Below are 24475 nucleotides of genomic sequence, written 5' to 3'. Positions count from 1 at the left end.
GAGGACCACAACTTATGGAAATAACTTAAAAGTTAAGTGATCGGATATTTAAAAATAAATGTAAATTTAGTGCTTTAATTTAAATACACAAGTTATTTATAATTGCAGTCGATTTTGAGTTCTCGTTATGATTTCACACAAAAAAGCTATAATTTTAATTCTGCTGGAGCACAATCAGTGATATTTGAAATGTAGTTTTATTTGTCACATCTTTTAATACTCTATGCTCACCTGCTGGCTCTCAAAGGTCCAGGTGCTGTCGGGTAAAGAAGCATCCAGGACACTGATCACCTCCTTAAAGTCTGTGGTGCTGCTGGGTTTAATCAGAGTGAAATCGCTGTACTCTGACATTGGAGACATACAGGACCTGAAGGACTGACTCTGAGACAGCATGTCTCCTCCCAGGACCTCCACGTATTTTATAGGTCCATCAGTGTTGAGCTGAATTTGCAGGTTTCTGTTGGGGTTCTTGTAATCATCAGAGTCGGTCCGTCTCATGCAGCACGTGCTGCTGCTACTGCTGTTCCTGATGCATTTAACCGCTAAGATGAGGAAAGTGACCAGAGACAGCACGGACACCGAGGCCAGAGAGAGAATCAAATAAAGGGTGATTCTCCCAGTTTTCTTGCTGGGCTCGGCCGCTTTATGTCGGAGGTCTGAGATGGGCTCATGGAGGCCGTCCTCCAGTATGATAGACACCGTGACTGTGGAGGACTGGATCGGTTCCCCGTCGTCCTTGATCTCTATAAGCAGCCTCTGAGAGGAGTCGTCCTGCTCGGACACAGCGCGTTTAGTCCTCACCTCCCCTGTGTACAGATTGACAGTGAAGAGAGAGGCGTCTGTGGCCTCCGCCAGTCTGTAGGAGATCCAGGCGTTATGGCCCGAGTCAGCGTCCACGGCTGTCACCTTGGTAACCAGGTGACCCGCTTTCGCGGAGCGAGGCATCCTCTGATGAGAGAGGGAGCCCATGGCAGCGGAGGAGGGGTAAATAACAGCGGGGGCATTGTCGTTCTGGTCCAGGATAAAAACATGGACAGTGGCGTTGCTGCTGAGAGACGGAGAGCCCTGATCCTTTGCCTGGACCTGAATCTGAAACACCTTCAGTTTCTCATAGTCAAACGAGTGCATGCTGTAGATGCTGCCGTTATCTGAGTTAATGTAAACATACGATGAGACAGAAACGTCCTGCACTTTAGAGTCCAGTATAGAGTAAGAGACCTTTGCGTTTTCACCAAAATCCAGGTCAGATGCTGATACTGAGAACAGGATAGAGCCTGGTACTCCATTCTCTTTTAAATACACATTATAAGAGGGCTGTGAGAACACAGGGGGGTTGTCATTTACATCAGTGATAGTGACATTAATAGTCTTCTTAGATGATAGAGAGGGTGAGCCTGAGTCAGTGGCTGTAATCTCGATATTATACTCCGAGAATGTCTCCCGGTCTAAATTACGGCCAGTAACCAGTGCGTAATTGTCAGAAAAAGAGGGTTTCAGTTTAAAAGGAGAGCCCTTTGGGAGCCATAATGTCACTTTACCATTGTCACCGGAGTCAAGGTCTCGAGCTGTAAGCAGAGCTACTACTGTACCACTTGGTGCATCTTCTGGTACTGGGCTCGGTTTTGAAGTCAGAACAATTTCTGGAGCGTTATCATTTATATCTATTACCTCCACCTGTACGCGACAGTGACCTTCCATTTCAGGAATTCCTTTATCTTTTGCACTGATATCTAACTCGTGAGTTGCAAAGTTTTCATAATCCAATTTTCCTTTAAGGAAAATTTCCCCTGTTGCAGAGTTGATCTGAAAAATAGAGCGCAATATCTCTGGTGTATGGTCAGCAAATGAATATTCAATTTCTCCATTCACACCCTCGTCTTGGTCAGTTGCTTCTACCTTTGCGAGCATTAAGCCACTTTGACTGCTTTCAGGCACCGTAATTTTATATAACGGTTTTTTGAAAACAGGAACATTGTCATTATTGTCTAGAACGGTCACTGTGATCTTTGATGTTCCCGTTTTGACAGGATTCCCTCCGTCTAATGCTGTTAACAGTAATTGGTGAATACCTTGTTTTTCTCTGTCAAGCGTTTTTTCAAGTACAAGCTCCGGTACTTTTCTGCCATTCGCAAGTTCTTTAATTTTTAAACTAAAGCATTCATCTTTGCTAAGACTGTATGATTTTAGGGAATTAATACCCACATCGAGGTCTTGTGCTGTCTCCAAAGGGTAGCGCGCACCCACCGCTGTCAACTCCGCAATTTTCAAATGTTTTTCTTTGCTAAGGAATTTCGGTGCATTGTCATTAACGTCTCTAATTTCCACTTCTATACGATATAGATGTAGTGGATTCTCTATTACTACTTGAAGAGGCAACACACAGCTGGCGCTTTGTCCACATAAAGCCTCTCTGTCTATTCTGTCATTCACCACGAGCTCGCCCTTCCCCGTATCCACGCTGAAATACTGCTTACCAGCCTCAGAAGCGACACGCAGCTTACGGTCAAAAATGTCTGATAGTCCCAAACCCAGATCTTTGGCAAGATTTCCTACCACAGAGCCCTGTTTTAATTCTTCTGGGATACTGTAACGAGTCTGTCCGTATATTGTACTCCACAAAGCGAAGAAATGATGCCACCAAAGCGCCAGCCATCTCCAGTCTCGGTGTCTGATTCTCTTTGTCATTCCCGATCCGTTAGGATGTGTTATTTCCCATCGATATATTGTTCACGTAACCACCTCGACAATAATTCCAGCGCCAGAATGAATATGATGCTAGAGATCAATCCACAAATGCACGTTAATAACAAAGGTCTAAATTTTGGACATTTGTGTATACGCACATCTCCTCTCCACCTCCATCTCGGAGCATTGTGCCAGTTACTGTGACGCGACTGAATGGGGGATGGAGTAGATCTCTTTGTAGAGATCTGTATGCCATTGGTTCAGAGCATACATCTATACTATCCAATGACGGAGCACTAACATTGCTATTTGGGTTTTGCACCACCTCTCTCACAATACAAACAAGAGAGGGGAATACAATTTGGTGTTATACAAGCACAATAGAGTGGAAAGACACAAAAAATGCCCTGTTTCCAAAGTAAAAGAAAAAAAACAAACTTTACATTAAATTATTGTGTACTGCTGTCGCAGAGAGAAGAGAACGTTATGAACGAACTAGATCGTGATAAGAAATAATTCGATTCTTTAAGTATGTTGCCATCATTACGTTTTCAGTGTTTGTGATATTTTCTATCACAGTAGAAAGATGTCGGAGAAAAATGAAACAATTGTGAATATTTCAAGATCCTCAGAGAGTACTTATGGAAAGAAAATCACGACTGAGTGGAAGGAAAAAAATATACAGACGCAAAAACAAAAAACAAACCAACAAACAAAAAACCCACAACATTTTTTTGAAAGGGCGTTATTATTTTAGGGTGATTCAGACAGGAAAGTAAATTAAGTGGTTTTCGATTGAAATGGGAACGCGGGTTTTAATGCTAATGGATCACGAGTTAAAAGGACAACAGTAATAACCCTTAACGGAAAGCTAAGTTGCAATAAATTCCGATTCAATACCACAATTTTAATAATGCTAATAGAAAAAATTCTATACTGAAAAAGAATATCTGCACTGTGCAAAAAAAGCAACATTTCAAGAATTTAATAAACACCGCTGATTTTTCAAAGTGACTTAAAAACGACGATAAGAATAATAATGATCTAAAAGCTTAGATCTACTGTTTTTTTGTCCTCACCTGCTGGCTCTCAAAGGTCCAGGTGCTGTCGGGCAAAGACGCATCCAGGACACTGATCACCTCCTTAAAGTCTGTGGTGCTGCTGGGTTTAATCAGAGTGAAATCGCTGTACTCTGACATTGGAGACATACAGGACCTGAAGGACTGACTCTGAGACAGCATGTCTCCTCCCAGGACCTCCACGTATTTTATAGGTCCATCAGTGTTGAGCTGAATCTGCAGGTTTCTGTTGGGGTTCTTGTAATTATCAGAGTCGGTCCGTCTCATGCAGCACGTACTGCTGCTACTGCTGTTCCTGATGCATTTAACCGCTAAGATGAGGAAAGTGACCAGAGACAGCACGGACACCGAGGCCAGAGAGAGAATCAAATAAAGGGTGATTCTCCCAGTTTTCTTGCTGGGCTCGGCCGCTTTATGTCGGAGGTCTGAGATGGGCTCATGGAGGCCGTCCTCCAGTATGATGGACACCGTGACTGTGGAGGACTGGATCGGTTCCCCGTCGTCCTTGATCTCTATAAGCAGCCTCTGAGAGGAGTCGTCCTGCTCGGACACAGCGCGTTTAGTCCTCACCTCCCCTGTGTACAGATTGACAGTGAAGAGAGAGGCGTCTGTGGCCTCCGCCAGTCTGTAGGAGATCCAGGCGTTATGGCCCGAGTCAGCGTCCACGGCTGTCACCTTGGTAACCAGGTGACCCGCTTTCGCGGAGCGAGGCATCCTCTGATGAGAGAGGGAGCCCATGGCAGCGGAGGAGGGGTAAATAACAGCGGGGGCATTGTCGTTCTGGTCCAGGATAAAAACATGGACAGTGGCGTTGCTGCTGAGAGACGGAGAGCCCTGATCCTTTGCCTGGACCTGAATCTGAAACACCTTCAGTTTCTCATAGTCAAACGAGTGCATGCTGTAGATGCTGCCGTTATCTGAGTTAATGTAAACATACGATGAGACAGAAACGTCCTGCACTTTAGAGTCCAGTATAGAGTAAGAGACCTTTGCGTTTTCACCGAAATCCAGGTCAGATGCTGATATTGAGTACAGGATAGAGCCTGGCACTCCATTCTCTTTTAAATACACATTATAAGAGGGCTGTGAGAACACAGGAGGGTTGTCATTCACATCAGTGATAGTGACAAGTACAGATTTCTTACTGGTCAAGGGAGGTGAGCCTGAATCAGTGGCTGTAATTTCAATATTATATTCTGAAAAACGTTCTCTGTCTAAAACACCACTTGTAATGAGAGCGTAGTTGTCAGAAAATGAAGGTTTCAAAGTGAATGGAGGCCCACTTTTTAATTCTAATGAAACTTTTCCATTATTACCAGAGTCGAGGTCTCGTGCACTGATTAATGCTACAACAGTGCCTTTTGGTGCATCCTCGCGTACTGGGTTTGGTTTTGAAGTCAACACTATTTCTGGAGCATTATCATTCATGTCTATGACAACTATTTGCACGCGGCAGTGACCTTCCATCTCAGGGACACCTTTGTCTTTTGCAGTAATACGTAGTTCATGCACTGCATTGCTTTCATAATCTAAAGGCCCTATCAAAGAAATTTCACCTGTGTCTGGATTCAATTGAAAAACAGATAACAGTGATTCTGATGTGTGTTCAGCAAATGCGTATTGAATCGCTCCATTAACGCCCTCGTCTGCGTCTGCTGCTTCGACTTTAACGAGTACAGAACCAGAAACAATATTTTCATGTACTGATACATTATACAAAGCTTTTTTAAAAACAGGAACATTGTCGTTGATGTCAAGTACAGTAACTACGATTTTTGTCGTTCCAGTTTTTACAGGATTACCTCCATCTAACGCTGTCAGTAATAGCTGATGTACACTTTGCTTCTCTCTGTCAAGCGGTTTCTCTAGGACCAGCTCCGGAACCTGTCGGTCGCCAGACAACTCTTTCAGTTTCAAACTAAAACACTCGTTTTTACTTAATGTGTACGATTTAACGGAATTACTTCCAACGTCCTGATCCTGCGCGATGTCTAAAGGGAAGCGAATGCCTGTGGCAGTAGATTCTGCTATCTTTAAATATTTCTCCTCTGTTATAAAAACCGGAGAATTGTCATTTATGTCCCTTACTTCAATTTCTATACGATGCAGCTGCAAGGGATTCTCTGTTACAATTTGTAAAGGTAACACACAGCGGGCGCTTTGTCCACATAAAACCTCTCTGTCTATTCTGTCATTCACCACCAGCTCGCCCTTCCCCGCATCCACGCTGAAATACTGCTTACCAGTCTCAGAAGCTACACGCAGATTACGATAATAAATTTCAGATAATGCCAAACCCAGGTCTTTGGCAAGATTTCCTACCACAGAGCCCTGTTTTAGTTCTTCTGGTATGCTGTAACGAGTCTGTGCGTCTATTGTACTCCACAAGAGAAAGAAATGATGCCACCAAAACGCCTGCCATCTCCAGTCTCGGTATCCTATTCTCTTTGTCATCCTTGGTCCGTTAGAATATATTATTTCCCATCCAAATATTCATCGACAGAGCCCAGCATATAAAGCCATCACCAGAATGGATACTGTATAGAAAAATCCTTAAGCTATTTGTAATAAAATATATATTCCGGACGCCATTGGATAAGCGCATGTCCTCTCCACCTCCGAGCACAGAGAGGGTTACTGTGATGCGAGTGAATGGGGGATAGAGTAGATCTCTTTGTACAGTTCTGTATGCTATTGGTTCACAGCATCCAGTTTAAATATCCAATCACAGAGAGCTAAGCCTATTCATGAAACCAGTACACACTGCCAGAAGCGAAGCTGTACAAATGAAGGTTCAAGTCCGGTCTGTGTGATAATTTTCTCTCGAAAATTAAATATAAATAAAAAATAAATATAAATAAGAATATTAATTTAAAAGGGCAAAAGGTTTTCTAGTGATTACTGCAATGAATTAAGACCACATAAAAGATGCATTGTCTGTTCAGCTTAATATCAGCTCACAAATTGTACATCTCTGGTGTTATAGAAAAAACAACAACAATAAAATATGTTGTCGGTAGGCTTAAAAAAGATACATTTTGAATACGAAAAAATCACTTCGAGCTCATGCTTTGGTAAAAAAAAGAAGTTCATATGATTTTTAGATGCAATTCCGACAATCTTATTCTGAACAATATTTTAAATAGCTTATTTTAAGCCACAAAAAAGATTTGTTTTCAAAGTTGCACTTCGGTGTCATTTAAAATATATCAGGCGCAGGCAAAACAGTTCAATAGTATCAATTTATTCTCCCCTAATCATACTAGAGTCAAAACACACGAAGAATAAATTACTGCTGTCACTTGAAACCAATTTGATGTTAAATTTTCATTTAAAATGATGTATTTTTTAAAAGATTATTTTGGAAATGTATGACAGCAATAATGAAAAGTGTATGCAGGTTATTTCTTCAATTTTCGCCTCACCTGCTGGCTCTCAAAGGTCCAGGTGCTGTCGGGCAAAGAAGCATCCAGGACACTAATCACCTCCTTAAAGTCTGTGGTGCTGCTGGGTTTAATCAGAGTAAAATCGCTGTACTCTGACATTGGAGACATACAGGACCTGAAGGACTGACTCTGAGACAGCATGTCTCCTCCCAGGACCTCCACGTATTTTATAGGTCCATCAGTGTTGAGCTGAATTTGCAGGTTTCTGTTGGGGTTCTTGTAATCATCAGAGTCGGTCCGTCTCATGCAGCACGTGCTGCTGCTCCTGCTGTTCCTGATGCATTTAACCGCTAAGATGAGGAAAGTGACCAGAGACAGCACGGACACCGAGGCCAGAGAGAGAATCAAATAAAGGGTGATTCTCCCAGTTTTCTTGCTGGGCTCGGCCGCTTTATGTCGGAGGTCTGAGATGGGCTCATGTAGGCTGTCCTCCAGTATGATGGACACCGTGACTGTGGAGGACTGGATCGGTTCCCCGTCGTCCTTGATCTCTATAAGCAGCCTCTGAGAGGAGTCGTCCTGCTCGGACACAGCGCGTTTAGTCCTCACCTCCCCTGTGTACAGATTGACGGTGAAGAGAGAGGCGTCTGTGGCCTCCGCCAGTCTGTAGGAGATCCAGGCGTTATGGCCCGAGTCAGCGTCCACGGCCGTCACCTTGGTAACCAGGTGACCCGCTTTCGCGGAGCGAGGCATCCTCTGATGAGAGAGGGAGCCCATGGCAGCGGAGGAGGGGTAAATAACAGCGGGGGCATTGTCGTTCTGGTCCAGGATAAAAACATGGACAGTGGCGTTGCTGCTGAGAGACGGAGAGCCCTGATCCTTTGCCTGGACCTGAATCTGAAACACCTTCAGTTTCTCATAGTCAAACGAGTGCATGCTGTAGATGCTGCCGTTATCTGAGTTAATGTAAACATACGATGAGACAGAAACGTCCTGCACTTTAGAGTCCAGTATAGAGTAAGAGACCTTTGCGTTTTCACCAAAATCCAGGTCAGATGCTGATACTGAGTACAGGATAGAGCCTGGTACTCCATTCTCTTTTAAATACACATTATAGGTTTTCTGAGTGAATACAGGAGCATTGTCATTAACGTCAGTGATAGTGACATTAATAGTCTTTTTTGTCGACAGAGGAGGGGACCCTAAATCAGTAGCTGTTATTTCTATATTACACTCTGAGGAACTCTCTCGGTCTAAAGGACCGCTAGTAACCAGTGCATAATTATTAGAAAAAGAGGGTTTCAGTTTAAAAAGAGAGCCCTTAAGGAGCTGCAGTGTCACTTTACCATTGTCACCGGAATCCATGTCTCTTGCACTGATTAACGCTACTACAGTCCCACTTGGTGCATCCTCAGGCACAGGGTTAGGTTGGGAGGTCAGAAATATATTTGGAGCATTATCGTTAACATCTAATACTTCAATATGGAGAGAGCAATGCCCCTCCATTCTCGGAGTCCCTTTGTCTCTAGCGGAAACATCTATTTCATAATTAGCATTTGATTCGAAATCTAAACTCTCTGTCAGACTAATTTCCCCGGTTAATAAATCAATATCAAACAAAGAGAAGATACTGTCTGGTGTGTGCCCCCCAAATGAATACTCAATTTCTCCATTGAGACCCTCATCAATATCCTTTGCTATCAGTTTAATAATGGGTGTACCCTGCACACTATTTTCGCTTACAGAGACTTTGTAAACATTTTTCTCAAAAACAGGGAAATTGTCATTATTGTCCAATACATTTATTGTTATCTGAGATATCCCAGATTTCACCGGGTTTCCTCCGTCTATAGCTGTTAGTTGGAGGTGATGTGTAGGCTTTTTTTCTCTGTCGAGGGATTTAGAGAGGACTAAGTCTGGCACCTTCCTTCCACCGGAGACATCTTTAAGCTTTAAAGTAAAATAATCGTCTTTATTTAAACTATACGATCTCACTGAATTCACTCCGACATCAAGATCTTGCGCAGTTTCCAAAGGAAAACGTGCCCCTGCCGCTGTCGACTCTGCTATCTGCAATGTTGTTTCTGGAGATGGGAATGTAGGGCAATTATCATTGATATCTTGTATTTCCACCTCCACTCGGTACAACTGTAAAGGTTTATCAATGACCACTTGCAACGTCAACACACAGATGGCGCTTTGTCCGCATAAAGCCTCTCTGTCTATTCTGTCATTCACCACCAGCTCGCCCTTCTCCGCATCCACGCTGAAATACTGCTCACCAGCCTCAGAAGCAACGCGCAGCTTACGGTCAAAAATCTCAGACAGTCCCAAACCCAGATCTTTGGCAAGATTTCCTACCACAGAGCCCCGTTTTAGCTCCTCTGGGATGTTGTAACGAGTTTGTCCGTCTATTGTACTCCACAAAAGAAAGAAAAGATGCCACCAAAGCACCTGCCATCTCCAGTCTCGGTATCCTATTGTCTTTGTCATCCCGGATCCGATATAATTATTTCCCAGAGAAGTAAACAAAAAACCGAAATTTAACATCCATGGCTATAACATTTTAATCCAAGGTAAATATCCGAAATCTCCTCACAGAAGAACAAAATTGATTTAAATCTGTTAAGAGCATCGCTTCTCCTCACCCAGCTCATTGCAATATAACTGTTTCGGGTGCTGTGTGTGCATGGGGGAGGGACTAGATCCCTTTGTATGTTTGCACGATTCATTGGTGCACACAATTCATCTATGCTACCCAGTAAGAAGGGAGGTGAGGAGTGCTTTTAAAGACACAGCCACATTTGGGGAAAAATTCTATATAAATAAGTAACAGTTTGTGAAAGGAATAACGGGATGGTAGAATATCCATGTTATCATTAATCTTCATGCGAGTAAATAAGCTTTGACAACTACAATATTAAAGTTGTCTTCTTATTAAAACTCTTTGTGTTTTATGATTTGGGTGAAAATGCTTGCAGTAAATGAAAGACGTTTGGCTCCTTTGTAAAAAAATGTAAAGCGTCGCTGTCCGCTTCTGTGGTCCTGAAATGTCATTCCAACAACTGTAGGAAGAGCAATATACAAACGCAGTCTAATCCCAGTAAATGGTTTGTTTACAAACACTCAGTCTCAAACGCTTTCTGTTTTTTATTTAAACTTGACATCACAAACAAATATTAGGCAGGAATAAGATCTGAATTCGCTGGCTTAAAGTATTTAAGCAGAGCAAGTGATGATGATGGTGTGTTGCTTAAGGAAATTTGAAAAACAAAACAAAGAAAAACAAACAAATATATTTGCACTATTTAATAATGAAATTAAATTTTTTTGGTATACCAGTATAAATATGTTGCCAAAAAGCCAAACTATAGGTACTGATACACATAAAAACATTAAACAAACCGACGGATAACTTGTGCGTAAAATTAAACTAGCCAGTAAAGCACAAAACGGGTAAAAAGAACGATTGCTTTCTTCTCACCTGCTGGCTCTCAAAGGTCCAGGTGCTGTCGGGTAAAGACGCATCCAGGACACTAATCACCTCCTTAAAGTCTGTGGTGCTGCTGGGTTTAATCAGAGTGAAATCGCTGTACTCTGACATTGGAGACATACAGGACCTGAAGGACTGACTCTGAGACAGCATGTCTCCTCCCAGGACCTCCACGTACTTTATAGGTCCATCAGTGTTGAGCTGAATTTGCAGGTTTCTGTTTGGATTCTTGTAATTATCAGAGTCAGTCCGTCTCATGCAGCACGTGCTGCTGCTCCTGCTGCTCCTGATGCATTTAACCGCTAAGATGAGGAAAGTGACCAGAGACAGCACGGACACCGAGGCCAGAGAGAGAATCAAATAAAGGGTGATTCTCCCAGTTTTCTTGCTGGGCTCGGCCGCTTTATGTCGGAGGTCTGAGATGGGCTCATGGAGGCCGTCCTCCAGTATGATGGACACCGTGACTGTGGAGGACTGGATCGGTTCCCCGTCGTCCTTGATCTCTATAAGCAGCCTCTGAGAGGAGTCGTCCTGCTCGGACACAGCGCGTTTAGTCCTCACCTCCCCTGTGTACAGATTGACGGTGAAGAGAGAGGCGTCTGTGGCCTCCGCCAGTCTGTAGGAGATCCAGGCGTTATGGCCCGAGTCAGCGTCCACGGCTGTCACCTTGGTAACCAGGTGACCCGCTTTCGCGGAGCGAGGCATCCTCTGATGAGAGAGGGAGCCCATGGCAGCGGAGGAGGGGTAAATAACAGCGGGGGCATTGTCGTTCTGGTCCAGGATAAAAACATGGACAGTGGCGTTGCTGCTGAGAGACGGAGAGCCCTGATCCTTTGCCTGGACCTGAATCTGAAACACCTTCAGTTTCTCATAGTCGAACGAGTGCATGCTGTAGATGCTGCCGTTATCTGAGTTAATGTAAACATACGATGAGACAGAAACGTCCTGCACTTTAGAGTCCAGTATAGAGTAAGAGACCTTTGCGTTTTCACCAAAATCCAGGTCAGATGCTGATACTGAGAACAGGATAGAGCCTGGCACTCCATTCTCTTTTAAATACACATTATAATTTCGTTGAGTGAATACAGGAGGGTTATCATTAACATCAGTGATAATAACAGGTATAATATTTTTACTGGACAAGGGAGGAGAGCCTGAATCAGTGGCTGTGATTTCTACATTATACTCTGGGAAACTCTCTCGGTCTAAAGGACCGCTTGTAACCAGCGCGTAATTATTAGAAAATGATGGTTTCAGAGTGAAAGGAGAGCCTTTAGGTACTCTCAGTGTTACTTTACTATTATTACCGGAGTCAGCATCACGTGCATTGAGCAAAGCCACAACTGTCCCACTAGCTGCATCTTCGCGAACTGGCTGCGGTTCAGAGGTGAGAACAATTTCTGGAGTGTTGTCATTTACATCCACAATATCTATCTGTAGACGACAGTGACTTTCCATTTCAGGAACACCCTTATCTCTTGCCGTAATTTCAATTTTATAGGACGATGCTTTTTCATAATCTAGGTCTCCTTTCAAATGTATTTCTCCAGTTAGTGGGTTGATTTCAAATACCGACAACACGGAATCTGGAGTCCGCGAACCAAAAGAGAATTCAACTTCTCCGTTTGGCCCCTCGTCAGCATCCGTCGCCGCAATTTTAACTACAAATGTATTTTGTGCAGTATTTTCCTGTAAAGAAACTTTATACGTGTTTTTTTCAAACATTGGAAAATTGTCATTGACGTCTAGCACTGTGATTGTTATTTGTGAGGTACCAGACAATACTGGGTTACCCCCATCTAATGCAGTCAGCAGTAGCTGATGAATGGCCTTCTTCTCTCGATCAAGAGGTTTCTCTAATACTAACTCGGGCACTGCTTTGCCATCTTCAACTTCCTTCATTTTCAATGTAAAACACTCGTTTTTAGTCAACGTGTAGGATTTTACTGAATTACTCCCAACGTCTGCATCCTCTGCGCTTTCCAAAACAAATCGAGTTCCCACTGCTGCCGACTCCGCAATTTTCAAAGACAGCTCCTTTGTCTGGAAGCTTGGAGAATTATCATTCATATCTTTTATTTCGACCTCAATTCGATGTAAATTTAAAGGCTTTTCAAGAACTATCTGTAAAGGTAACACACAGCTGGCGCTTTGTCCACATAAAGCCTCTCGGTCTATTCTGTCATTCACCACAAGCTCGCCCTTCCCCGCATCCACACTGAAATACTGCTCTCCAGCCTGAGAGGCGACACGCAGCCTGCGGTCAAAAATGTCAGATAACGCCAAACCCAGATCTTTGGCAAGATTTCCTACCACAGAGCCCTGTTTTAGTTCTTCGGGGATACTGTAACGAGTCTGTCCGTCTATTATACTCCACAAGAGAAAGAAATGATGCCACCAAAGAGCCAGCCATCTCCAGTCTCGGTATCTCATTCTCTTTGTCATCCCCGATCCGTTACAACATGTTATTTCCCATCAAGTAAAGCAAAGTGAATATCCAGTTCCAGTGAGTGTTAGTTATATCCGTAAAAATATAACACCCAATGTTTTTCATGTCTGACGCTTAATTTTCTGTTTTTTCTCAACATTCGAAATACGAGCGCATCACACCGTCCTCCAGCTCGTTGCATTGTTAACGTTTACGATGCTGAGGCTGTAGGGGGAGGAGGTAGATCTCTTTGTACAGTTCTGTATACTATTGGAGCAGAGCGTCTCACAGTAACATCCAATAGGAAGACAGCTGAGCAGTGCCGTTAAAGACACAGCAACAACACTGAGATTAAATCCGTACACCAATATGCACTGCTGGTCGTGTGACCTGTTAATCCAACGTCATCTCTCTGGATTTAAAATTGATTTTGAGGCTCATTATGTTATTTATATTTTCACAGAATTCTTCCATCCATTCATTTAAAGAAAACGGACATTTACAGAGAACAATTTCCAACAAAGAAATAAAACAAAGCGAAATTAATCTGCCCATTCTCTACATACAAAGCATGCAGGTGAGATGTGTAAAGCACAACTAATTTTTGCAAAATTGTAATTTTCTCTGTTGCCATAACATCACTACAAGCGACTGTTTTTGTTTGATTAAGAGGAATTGTTGACAGTTTCTATTTTTGAAGCAATGAAGAGGGGAGGTGCTATCGAATAGGTCCAATTTTGCAAGTACTAAATATACACAAAAACAACAAAGGTATGACTGCATACGTATGAAGCTCATAAACACGAACACAAGCATGCCACTTAGAGCTTTTATACCACGAAACGATGAGTATTAAATAAAAATAAAACATCACAGTATGTTATGTTAACTGTGTGTCTCAGAATAAACGATTGTGGGTCATCGTTTTGACTCGTGTTGAAATAAAATCATAGATGTAAAGCTACTACTATTACTATTAATACTCCTACTAATAATATAAATAATAACAACAGCTTATCGCAATATTGTCCTGCAACAAGTCGATAAATATAGTTCACAATTTAAATTATATATTCAACAGTGACCTAACACATTTCACTGAATATCTGCTGTTTTCTGCTCACCTGCTGGCTCTCAAAGGTCCAGGTGCTGTCAGGTAAAGAAGCATCCAGAACACTGATCACCTCCTTAAAGTCTGTGGTGCTGCTGGGTTTAATCAGAGTGAAATCGCTGTACTCTGACATCGGAGACATACAGGACCTGAAGGACTGACTCTGAGACAGCATGTCTCCTCCCAGGACCTCCACGTATTTTATAGGTCCATCAGTGTTGAGCTGAATCTGCAGGTTTCTGTTGGGGTTCTTGTAATCATCAGAGTCGGTCCGTCTCATGCAGCACGTACTGCTGCTACTGCTGTTCCTGATGCATTTAACCGCTAAGATGAGGAAAGTGACCAGAGACAGCACGGACACCGAGGCCAGAGAGAGAATCAAATAAAGGGTGATTCTCCCAGTTTTCTTGCTGGGCTCGGCCGCTTTATGTCGGAGATCTGAGATGGGCTCATGGAGGCCGTCCTCCAGTATGATAGAAACCGTGACTGTGGAGGACTGGATCGGTTCCCCGTCGTCCTTGATCTCTATAAGCAGCCTCTGAGAGGAGTCGTCTTGCTCGGACACAGCGCGTTTAGTCCTCACCTCCCCTGTGTACAGATTGACAGTGAAGAGAGAGGCGTCTGTGGCCTCCGCCAGTCTGTAGGAGATCCAGGCGTTATGGCCCGAGTCAGCGTCCACGGCCGTCACCTTGGTAACCAGGTGACCCGCTTTCGCGGAGCGAGGCATCCTCTGATGAGAGAGGGAGCCCATGGCAGCGGAGGAGGGGTAAATAACAGCGGGGGCATTGTCGTTCTGGTCCAGGATAAAAACATGGACAGTGGCGTTGCTGCTGAGAGACGGAGAGCCCTGATCCTTTGCCTGGACCTGAATCTGAAACACCTTCAGTTTCTCATAGTCAAACGAGTGCATGCTGTAGATGCTGCCGTTATCTGAGTTAATGTAAACATACGATGAGACAGAAACGTCCTGCACTTTAGAGTCCAGTATAGAGTAAGAGACCTTTGCGTTTTCACCAAAATCCAGGTCAGATGCTGATACTGAGTACAGGATAGAGCCTGGTACTCCATTCTCTTTTAAATACACATTATAGGTTTTCTGAGTGAATACAGGAGCATTGTCATTAACGTCAGTGATAGTGACCGGTATGATTTTCTTACTGGACAGAGGGGGAGAGCCTGAATCAGTGGCTTTGATTTCTATATTATACTCTGAGGATCTCTCTCGGTCTAAAGAACCGCTTGTAATCAATTCATAATTATTAGAAAACGAAGGTTTCAGAGCGAACGGGGAACTTTTGGAAAGATGTAAGGTCACTTTGCCATTTTCACCGGAGTCCAGGTCTCTTGCACTGATCAGTGCCACGACTGTGCCACTCCGTGCGTCCTCGGGTACAGGACTAGGACCCGAAGTTAGCACAATCTCCGGAGCGTTATCGTTTATATCCTCTATGTCCAGCTGCACACGACTGTGACCTTCCATTTCGGGAACCCCTCTGTCTTTAGCAGTTATATCAATAAGGTAATATTTATTACTTTCATAATCTAATGGGCCCTTTAATATAATTTCTCCTGTTTCCACATTGATTGCAAATGTTGATAACACCGAGTCAGGAGTGCGGGACCCGAAAGAATATCTAACTTCACCATTAAGCCCATCGTCGGCGTCTGTTGCTGTAAGTTTAACTAGAAACGTCCCGGTGGTGATATTCTCCTTTAGAACAACCTTGTACTCGTTTTCACTAAACACTGGAAAGTTATCATTATTATCAAGTACAGTAATTGTGATTTTACATGTTCCCGATGTGACTGGGGTTCCTCCATCTAAAGCTGTCAACAGCAGCTGATGGAAAGCATTTTTCTCGCGGTCTAAGGGTTTCTCTAACACTAATTCTGGGACAGCTTTACCACTCTTTGTGTCCTTGAATTTCAATGAAAAATGATCGTTTTTGCTTAAAGTATACGTTTTCAAAGAATTGCTCCCAACATCGGGGTCCTCTGCATTTTCTAAAGGAAAACGTCTGCCGGGACCAACTGACTCTGGTATTTTAAGATTAATTTCTTGGGTAAGAAAACTAGGAGCATTGTCATTTATGTCTCTTATTTCCACCTCAATTCGATGAGACTGTAAAGGATTTTCAACAACTACTTGCAGAGGTAACACACAGCTGGCGCTTTGTCCACACAAAGCCTCTCTGTCTATTCTGTCATTCACCACGAGCTCGCCCTTCCCCGCATCCATGCTGAAATACTGCTTATCAGCATCAGAGGCAACGTGCAGCTTACGGTCAAAAATATCAGATAATCCCAAGCCCAAATCTTTGGCAAGATTTCCTACCACAGAGCCCTGTTTTAGTTCTTCTGGAATGCTGTAACGAGTTTGTCCGTCTATTGTACTCCACAAGAGAAAGAAATGATGCCACCAAAGCGCCAGCCATCTCCAGTCTCGACATCCCTTTCTCTTTGTCATCCTTGGTCCGTTATAAAAGATTAATTCCAGTTGACATAATGCACTGAAAAATTCTGAAATCCATCATCGCAGGTATGATTCCCATAGAACCATTCCCACATATTATTGAGGACACATATAAAACCGTAACATTATAAAATATGAGCGCATTGCTCCTTCGGTCCTCTGCCTCTCTTCATTGTAAGTGTTCGAGTACCGAGGATGAATGGGGGCAGGGACTAGATTGCTTTGTACAGTTCTGAATCCTATTGGTGCCCATCAGCCATCTCTGCCGTCCAATAAGAAGGAAACCAATCGACACTCTTAAAGTCACAGCATCTATTTTCTCTCTCCGGATTCACTTTGATCACAGGCAGTAATCACGAATTACTGGACTTCACGCAATGCAAAGCATATTATCCCACTAACTAATAAATCACTTAATATACTAATTATTTTTTATTTCGCTAGCCATTATTAATTAATCCAGTCAACGAAATTTAGTGGAAGATGTGTAAATAATGGGCATCCCATTTAACTGCATGTCCGCATGTGCCACGTGTAAAATGTATGTGTGTTTCAAACAGAGCATGCATTCTAATAAGCGTCGCTGTCCACCTTCGCGGTGCTGAACAATTTGGAAGAGCCTTTGTGCACTGTTTAGAGTTTACTGAAAGACTTTAATCTAATCACGAATGTTAGATGGAAATAAAACCCAGTGTGTCATTTAAATATGCAAACCTTAAAATAAATTGTTGTCTGCCCGCATGCGGCTTTATTATCTATATTCTGCTCAAAAGAACTCAAAGCCAACATCTAATGTTGCCAGTAGACTGAAAAAAAAATCACCGTTGGTTTTCTACACTACTTAGTACAGTCTATAAGTTTACAAGAAGCTATTTACTCATTCAAAACTTGTAAGTAAAACATGACTCTTTTTTTAAATTCTGCTGCGGCACAATCAGTGATCTTTCAAATTTTTACTTATCACTTATTTTAGTATTCTATGCTCACCTGCTGGCTCTCAAAGGTCCAGGTGCTGTCGGGCAAAGACGCATCCAGGACACTGATCACCTCCTTAAAGTCTGTGGTGCTGCTGGGTTTAATCAGAGTGAAATCGCTGTACTCTGACATTGGAGACATACAGGACCTGAAGGACTGACTCTGAGACAGCATGTCTCCTCCCAGGACCTCCACGTACTTTATAGGTCCATCAGTGTTGAGCTGAATCTGCAGGTTTCTGTTGGGGTTCTTGTAATCATCAGAGTCGGTCCGTCTCATGCAGCACGTGCTGCTGCTACTGCTGTTCCTGATGCATTTAACCGCTAAGATGAGGAAAGTGACCAGAGACAGCACGGACACCGAGGCCAGAGAGAGAATCAAATAAAGGGTGATTCTCCCAGTTTTCTTGCTGGGCTCGGCCGCTTTATGTCGGAGGTCTAAGATGGGCTCATGGAGGCCGTCCTCCAGCATGACGGACACCGTGACTGTGGAGGACTGGATCGGTTCCCCGTCGTCCTTGATCTCTATAAGTAGCCTCTGAGAGGAGTCGTCCTGCTCGGACACAGAGCGTTTAGTCCTCACCTCCCCTGTGTACAGATTGACAGTGAAGAGAGAGGCGTCTGTGGCCTCCGCCAGTCTGTAGGAGATCCAGGCGTTATGGCCCGAGTCAGCGTCCACGGCCGTCACCTTGGTAACCAGGTGACCCGCTTTCGCGGAGCGAGGCATCCTCTGATGAGAGAGGGAGCCCATGGCAGCGGAGGAGGGGTAAATAACAGCGGGGGCATTGTCGTTCTGGTCCAGGATAAAAACATGGACAGTGGCGTTGCTGCTGAGAGACGGAGAGCCCTGATCCTTTGCCTGGACCTGAATCTGAAACACCTTCAGTTTCTCATAGTCAAACGAGTGCATGCTGTAGATGCTGCCGTTATCTGAGTTAATGTAAACATACGATGAGACAGAAACGTCCTGCACTTTAGAGTCCAGTATAGAGTAAGAGACCTTTGCGTTTTCACCGAAATCCATGTCAGATGCTGATACTGAGTACAGGATAGAGCCTGGTACTCCATTCTCTTTTAAATACACATTATAGGTTTTCTGAGTGAATACAGGAGCATTGTCATTAACATCAGTGATAGTGACAGGTATGATTTTCTTACTGGACAGAGGAGGAGAGCCTGAATCAGTGGCTTTGATTTCTATATTATACTCTGAACATCTCTCTCGGTCTAAAGGACCGTTGGTAACCAGTGCGTAATTATTAGAAAACGAAGGTTTCAGAGTGAATGGAGACGTTTTGGGAAGTTGTAACGTGACTTTGCCATTATCACCGGAATCGAGGTCACGAACGCTGAGCAAAGCCACCACAGTGCCGCTGCGAGAGTCTTCGGGCACAGAAGTTGATTTTGAAGTGAGTACAATTTCTGGTGCGTTATCATTTACGTCTAATACATCCACCTGGACAGTACAGCGACCCTCCATTTTAGGGAAGCCTTTATCTGTTGCACTAATATCTATACGATATGATGTCTGAGTTTCGTGGTCTAATTGCTGTTTAAGATATATATCCCCGCTTACAGCATCAATATAAAACAACGAGACCACTGATGGCGGTGTGTGTACACCAAGCGAGTACTCAATGTCTCCATTCGGACCCTCATCTATGTCTGTTGCTTTTGTTGTAATAACAAAAGAACCATTTGCAATGTTTTCTTCAACAGCGATTTTATAAAAACTGTTTTCGAATAATGGCACATTGTCATTGAAGTCAAGCACAGTTATAATTATTTTGGAAGTTCCGGTCTTGACAGGATTACCTCCGTCTATGGCAGTAAGAAATAAATTGTGAGTGGATTTTTTCTCGCGATCTAAAGAGTTATTCAATACTAATTCGGGTATTTTCCCTCCATTTTCAATTTCTTTAACTTTTAGACTGAAGCACTCATCTTTACTTAGTGTGTATGTTTTTAATCCATTGCTCCCTACGTCGGGATCCACTGCCATCTCTAAGGGAAAACGAACACCTACAGCTGTGGATTCGGCTATTTCAATTATGTGATCACTTTTGAGAAAACTAGGGGCATTGTCATTTACGTCTCTAATTTCCACTTCGATCCGGTGTAACTGTAGCGGATTTTCTATAACAACCTGCAGAGGTAACACACAGCTGGCGCTTTGTCCACACAATGCCTCTCTGTCTATTCTGTCATTCACTAAAAGCTCACCCTTCCCCGCATCCACGCTGAAATACTGCTCACCAGCCTCAGAGGCGACACGTAGATTACGGTTAAAAATATCTGACAGTCCTAAACCCAAATCTTTAGCAAGATTTCCAACCAAGGAGCCTCTTTCCAGCTCTTCTGGGATACTGTAGCGAGTCTGTCCGTTTACTGTACTCCACAAGAGAAAGAACACATAATGCCACCAAAGCGCCAGCCATCTCCAGTCTCTGTATCCCATTCTCTTTGTCATCCTCGATCCGCTAGAATTCAGCGTTATTCCCCATGGAAACATCATTTAGAAAAAAAACAGACTGGTGAGAAATCCATAAACGAGGCACTCGTGGAACGCGAAATAAATAGTCGTTCATACATCATGAGAAGTGTAATAATGGTATATTATTTAATCCCAGTGTTTAAACGCATCCTTTTCTCATCCCGCGCTAGAAGCACTGGCTATAGTGAGCAGGATGGATGGGGGAGGGAGTAGATCTCTTTGTACAGCCTCCCATGCTATTGGCTCACAACACTGACCCCGCATCCAATACGAAAGGGAAAGACATATTATAGACCCAGCACAAAGACTATAACACAGAACACACACACGGGTGCTCACAGATGAAAAATTCAACAATACTGAACAGTTAACTCAAAAATACGCACCTTTCTTCTTATTTTAACGCGTTCTTACAATAATTAATCTTATTTAATTTATATTGCAGTTTCTACAATAACATTAACTTTAAATTGGCAAGTTGTTTAAAAATTAAACCTAAGAAATAACATTAAATATAATATTCACTACAGTAAAATGTTAGATTAAATTGAAACATGTACCACTGCTGTATTCTGAAAACAAACGTACATCTTTTTGCACTGTTTGTGAAGCTGTTCAATTGCTTGTCACTGTCCTATATCGAACATCCAAACAGTCAAATCGCGCTGAGTATTCAACAACTCTAATACTGAAATATGTCAAATATCCTATGAGGATTAAAAGTTATTAGCAGTTCGCATGGTTTCGATATGTGCATAATACTCAGACAGCTCTGTCTAAAGAATGTGCTTGTATTTCAGTCTTGTGAAGAAAAAAATATATATCATGACAAATATATAAGCATACGATTTTTCTTTGAACCACTTAAAACATCATATCAAATCAACTGCTTTGATGGTACAGACTTCAAATGGTGAGGTTTTAAAGATTATGAGAAAAAAGTATTTCATTTTCTTCTCACCTGCTGGCTCTCAAAGGTCCAGGTGCTGTCGGGCAAAGACGCATCCAGGACACTGATCACCTCCTTAAAGTCTGTGGTGCTGCTGGGTTTAATCAGAGTGAAATCGCTGTACTCTGACATTGGAGACATACAGGACCTGAAGGACTGACTCTGAGACAGCATGTCTCCTCCCAGGACCTCCACGTACTTTATAGGTCCATCAGTGTTGAGCTGAATTTGCAGGTTTCTGTTTGGGTTCTTGTAATTATCAGAGTCAGTCCGTCTCATGCAGCACGTGCTGCTGCTCCTGCTGTTCCTGATGCATTTAACCGCTAAGATGAGGAAAGTGACCAGAGACAGCACGGACACCGAGGCCAGAGAGAGAATCAAATAAAGGGTGATTCTCCCAGTTTTCTTGCTGGGCTCGGCCGCTTTATGTCGGAGGTCTGAGATGGGCTCATGGAGGCCGTCCTCCAGTATGATGGACACCGTGACTGTGGAGGACTGGATCGGTTCCCCGTCGTCCTTGATCTCTATAAGCAGCCTCTGAGAGGAGTCGTCCTGCTCGGACACAGCGCGTTTAGTCCTCACCTCCCCTGTGTACAGATTGACAGTGAAGAGAGAGGCGTCTGTGGCCTCCGCCAGTCTGTAGGAGATCCAGGCGTTATGGCCCGAGTCAGCGTCCACGGCCGTCACCTTGGTAACCAGGTGACCCGCTTTCGCGGAGCGAGGCATCCTCTGATGAGAGAGGGAGCCCATGGCAGCGGAGGAGGGGTAAATAACAGCGGGGGCATTGTCGTTCTGGTCCAGGATAAAAACATGGACAGTGGTGTTGCTGCTGAGAGACGGAGAGCCCTGATCCTTTGCCTGGACCTGAATCTGAAACACCTTCAGTTTCTCATAGTCAAACGAGTGCATGCTGTAGATGCTGCCGTTATCTGAGTTAATGTAAACATACGATGAGACAGAAACGTCCTGCACTTTAGAGTCCAGTATAGAGTAAGAGACCTTTGCGTTTTCACCAAAATCCAGGTCAGATGCTGATATTGAGTACAGGATAGAGCCTGGCACTCCATTCTCTTTTAAATACACATTATAATTTCGTTGAGTGAATACAGGAGGGTTGTCATTAACATCAGTGACAGTGACAGGTATGATTTTCATACTGGACAGAGGAGGAGAGCCTGAATCAGTGGCTGTAATTTCTATATTATATTCCGAGACTTTTTCTCGGTCTAAAGGACCGCTGGTAACCAGTGCGTAATTATGGGAAAAAGAAGGTTTCAGGGCAAATTGAGAGGTTTTAGGGAGCTGTAATCTTACTTTACCATTATTACCAGAGTCAAGATCTCTTGCACTGATTAATGCCACGACTGTTCCATTTGGGGAGTCTTCTCGCACCGGCTTAGGATGAGAGGTAAGCATAATTTCTGGCGCGTTGTCATTGACGTCTATAACTTCCACATGAACAGTACAATGCCCCTCCATTCTCGGAGTGCCTTTATCTTTCGCACTTATGTCTAATTCATAATTTGCATTTGCTTCGAAATCTAACTTTCCTTTAAGAAATATGGTTCCAGATATATGATCGATAATGAAAATAGACATCATTGCATCTGATGTGTGTGCTCCAAACGAATATTCAATCTCACCGTTTTGGCCATCATCCATGTCTGTCGCTTTTGTTTGTACTATTAACGCACCTTCTACAGCATTTTCACTAACAGATACTTTATATGACGTTTTTTCGAAAGCGGGAACATTATCGTTAATGTCAAGAACACTAATAGTTATCTGTGCAGTCCCAGATCTTACCGGGCTTCCTCCATCCAGAGCGGTCAAAAGAAGCTTGTGAACAGCCTTCTTTTCTCTGTCTAAAACTTTTGCTAAAATCAATTCAGGGACCTTCCTTCCACCAGCAACCTCTTTCACTCTAATACTAAAACATTCGTCTTTACTATGAGTATATGACTTCAGGGAATTACTGCCAACATCTGGATCTATTGCGCTTTCTAGTGGAAAATGAACCCCCACAACTGTCGATTCTGCAATTTCCAATGTAATTTCATTCGATGGAAATTTCGGTGCATTATCATTAATGTCTTGAATATCGACTTCAACTCGAAAAAGTTGTAGCGGGTCTTCAATTACAACCTGCAGAGGTAACACACAGCTGGCGCTTTGTCCACATAAAGCCTCTCTGTCTATTCTGTCATTCACCACGAGCTCGCCCTTCCCCGCATCCACGCTGAAATACTGCTCACCAGCCTCGGAGGCGACGCGCAGCTTACGGTCAAAAATTTCAGATACTCCTAAACCCAGATCTTTGGCAAGATTTCCTACCACAGAGCCCTGTTTTAGTTCCTCTGTGATGCTGTAACGAGTTTGTCCGTCTATTGTACTCCACAAGAGAAAGAAATGATGCCACCAAAGAGCCAGCCATCTCCAGTCTCGACATCCCTTTCTCTTTGTCATCCTTGGTCCGTTATAAAAGATTAATTCCAATTGACATAATGCACTGAAAAATTCGTAAATCCATCATCGCAGGTATGATTCCCCTAGAACCATTCCCACTTATTATTGAGGACACATATAAAACCGTAACATTATAAAAAATGAGCGCATTACTCCTTCAGTCCTCTGCCTCTCTTCATTGTAATTGTTCGAGTACCGAGAATGAATGGGGGCAGGGACTAGATTGCTTTGTACAGTTCTGAATCCTATTGGTGCGCATCATCCACCTCTGTCATCCAATAAGAAGGAACCCGATCGACACTCTTCATGTCACAGCATCTGTCCTCTCTCTCTCTGTGGATTCACTTTGATCACAGGCAATAATCACGAATTACTGGACTTGACAGAATGTAAAGCAAGCATGCGATATCATCAATGAATGAATAACTGGATGAATGACTGGATGTAAGAATGAAAAAACAAAGCCAGTCTTATAAACTTAATATAAGAATAACATTTTCCCTCACAATAACCTAATTAATTAATCCCATAAAATAATTTAGAGAAAGACATTTATTCGATAGACATCCCATTTAACTGCATTCTTTTTTTTTTTAAACAGAGCTTGCGTTCCAGTAAGAGTCGCTGTCCACCTTCGTGGTGCTGAACTATTTGGAAGTGCCTTTGTGCACTGTTCCAGGTTTATTGAAAGACTTTAACAACGAATAATAGATGGGAATAAAAATTTAATTATGGAAACCTTAAAATATATTGTTATCTGCTCGCTTGCGTTTTGTTATCTATATTTGTGCTCAAAAGAACTCTGAGCCTACATCTAACATTGCCAGTAGATTGAAAAAGAAAATCACCGTTGCTTTTCTACTATTCCATTATCAATTAATCCAGTCAACGATATTCAGTGGAAGATGTGTAATTAATGGGCATCCCATTTAACTGC

At 43.0% G+C, this 24475-nt stretch overlaps 3 protein-coding genes and 4 pseudogenes across 9 annotated transcripts in view; all 7 read right to left on the bottom strand.

Annotated features, from left to right (window-relative positions):
- The window catches only part of LOC146638834 (protocadherin gamma-A11-like), a 227557-nt gene that overhangs the window by 18879 nt on the left and 184203 nt on the right, over positions 1 to 24475 (bottom strand). The window lies entirely within an intron of this gene.
- On the bottom strand, positions 214 to 2703 carry LOC146638876 (protocadherin gamma-C5 pseudogene; annotated as a pseudogene).
- Positions 3744 to 6218, bottom strand: LOC146638875 (protocadherin gamma-C5-like). The gene has a single exon (XM_085374191.1). It carries the CDS (start codon positions 6216 to 6218, stop codon positions 3744 to 3746), a length of 2475 nt encoding a protein of 824 aa, XP_085230317.1.
- Positions 7166 to 9643, bottom strand: LOC146638874 (protocadherin gamma-C5 pseudogene; annotated as a pseudogene).
- On the bottom strand, positions 10584 to 13406 carry LOC146638873 (protocadherin gamma-C5 pseudogene; annotated as a pseudogene).
- On the bottom strand, positions 14157 to 16732 carry LOC146638872 (protocadherin gamma-C5 pseudogene; annotated as a pseudogene).
- Positions 17625 to 23557, bottom strand: LOC146638871 (uncharacterized). The gene is made up of 2 exons (XM_085374148.1): positions 21085 to 23557; positions 17625 to 20126 (listed from the first exon to the last, which is right to left on the bottom strand). The coding sequence occupies exons 1-2, from the start codon at positions 23536 to 23538 to the stop codon at positions 17625 to 17627; spliced, it is 4956 nt and encodes a 1651-aa protein (XP_085230274.1). The 5' UTR covers positions 23539 to 23557.

This window comes from Diplotaxodon limnothrissa, linkage group LG2 (genome assembly GCF_057381915.1).
Source record: "Diplotaxodon limnothrissa isolate DT_005_m linkage group LG2, D_limnothrissa_male_GT1.1, whole genome shotgun sequence".
Classification (NCBI taxonomy): Eukaryota; Metazoa; Chordata; class Actinopteri; order Cichliformes; family Cichlidae; genus Diplotaxodon; species Diplotaxodon limnothrissa.
This window is presented reverse-complemented; position numbering and strand designations above follow the sequence as displayed.

Coding starts and splice junctions, on each gene's coding strand:
- LOC146638875 (XM_085374191.1), bottom strand. CDS start 6,218: ATGACAAAGAGAATAGGATACCGAGACTGGAGATGGCAGGCGTTTTGG.
- LOC146638871 (XM_085374148.1), bottom strand. CDS start 23,538: ATGACAAAGAGAAAGGGATGTCGAGACTGGAGATGGCTGGCTCTTTGG. Junction 20,127..21,084: donor GGACCTTTGAGAGCCAGCAG/GTGAGAAGAAAA, acceptor TTTCCATGGGGA/ATAACGCTGAATTCTAGCGG.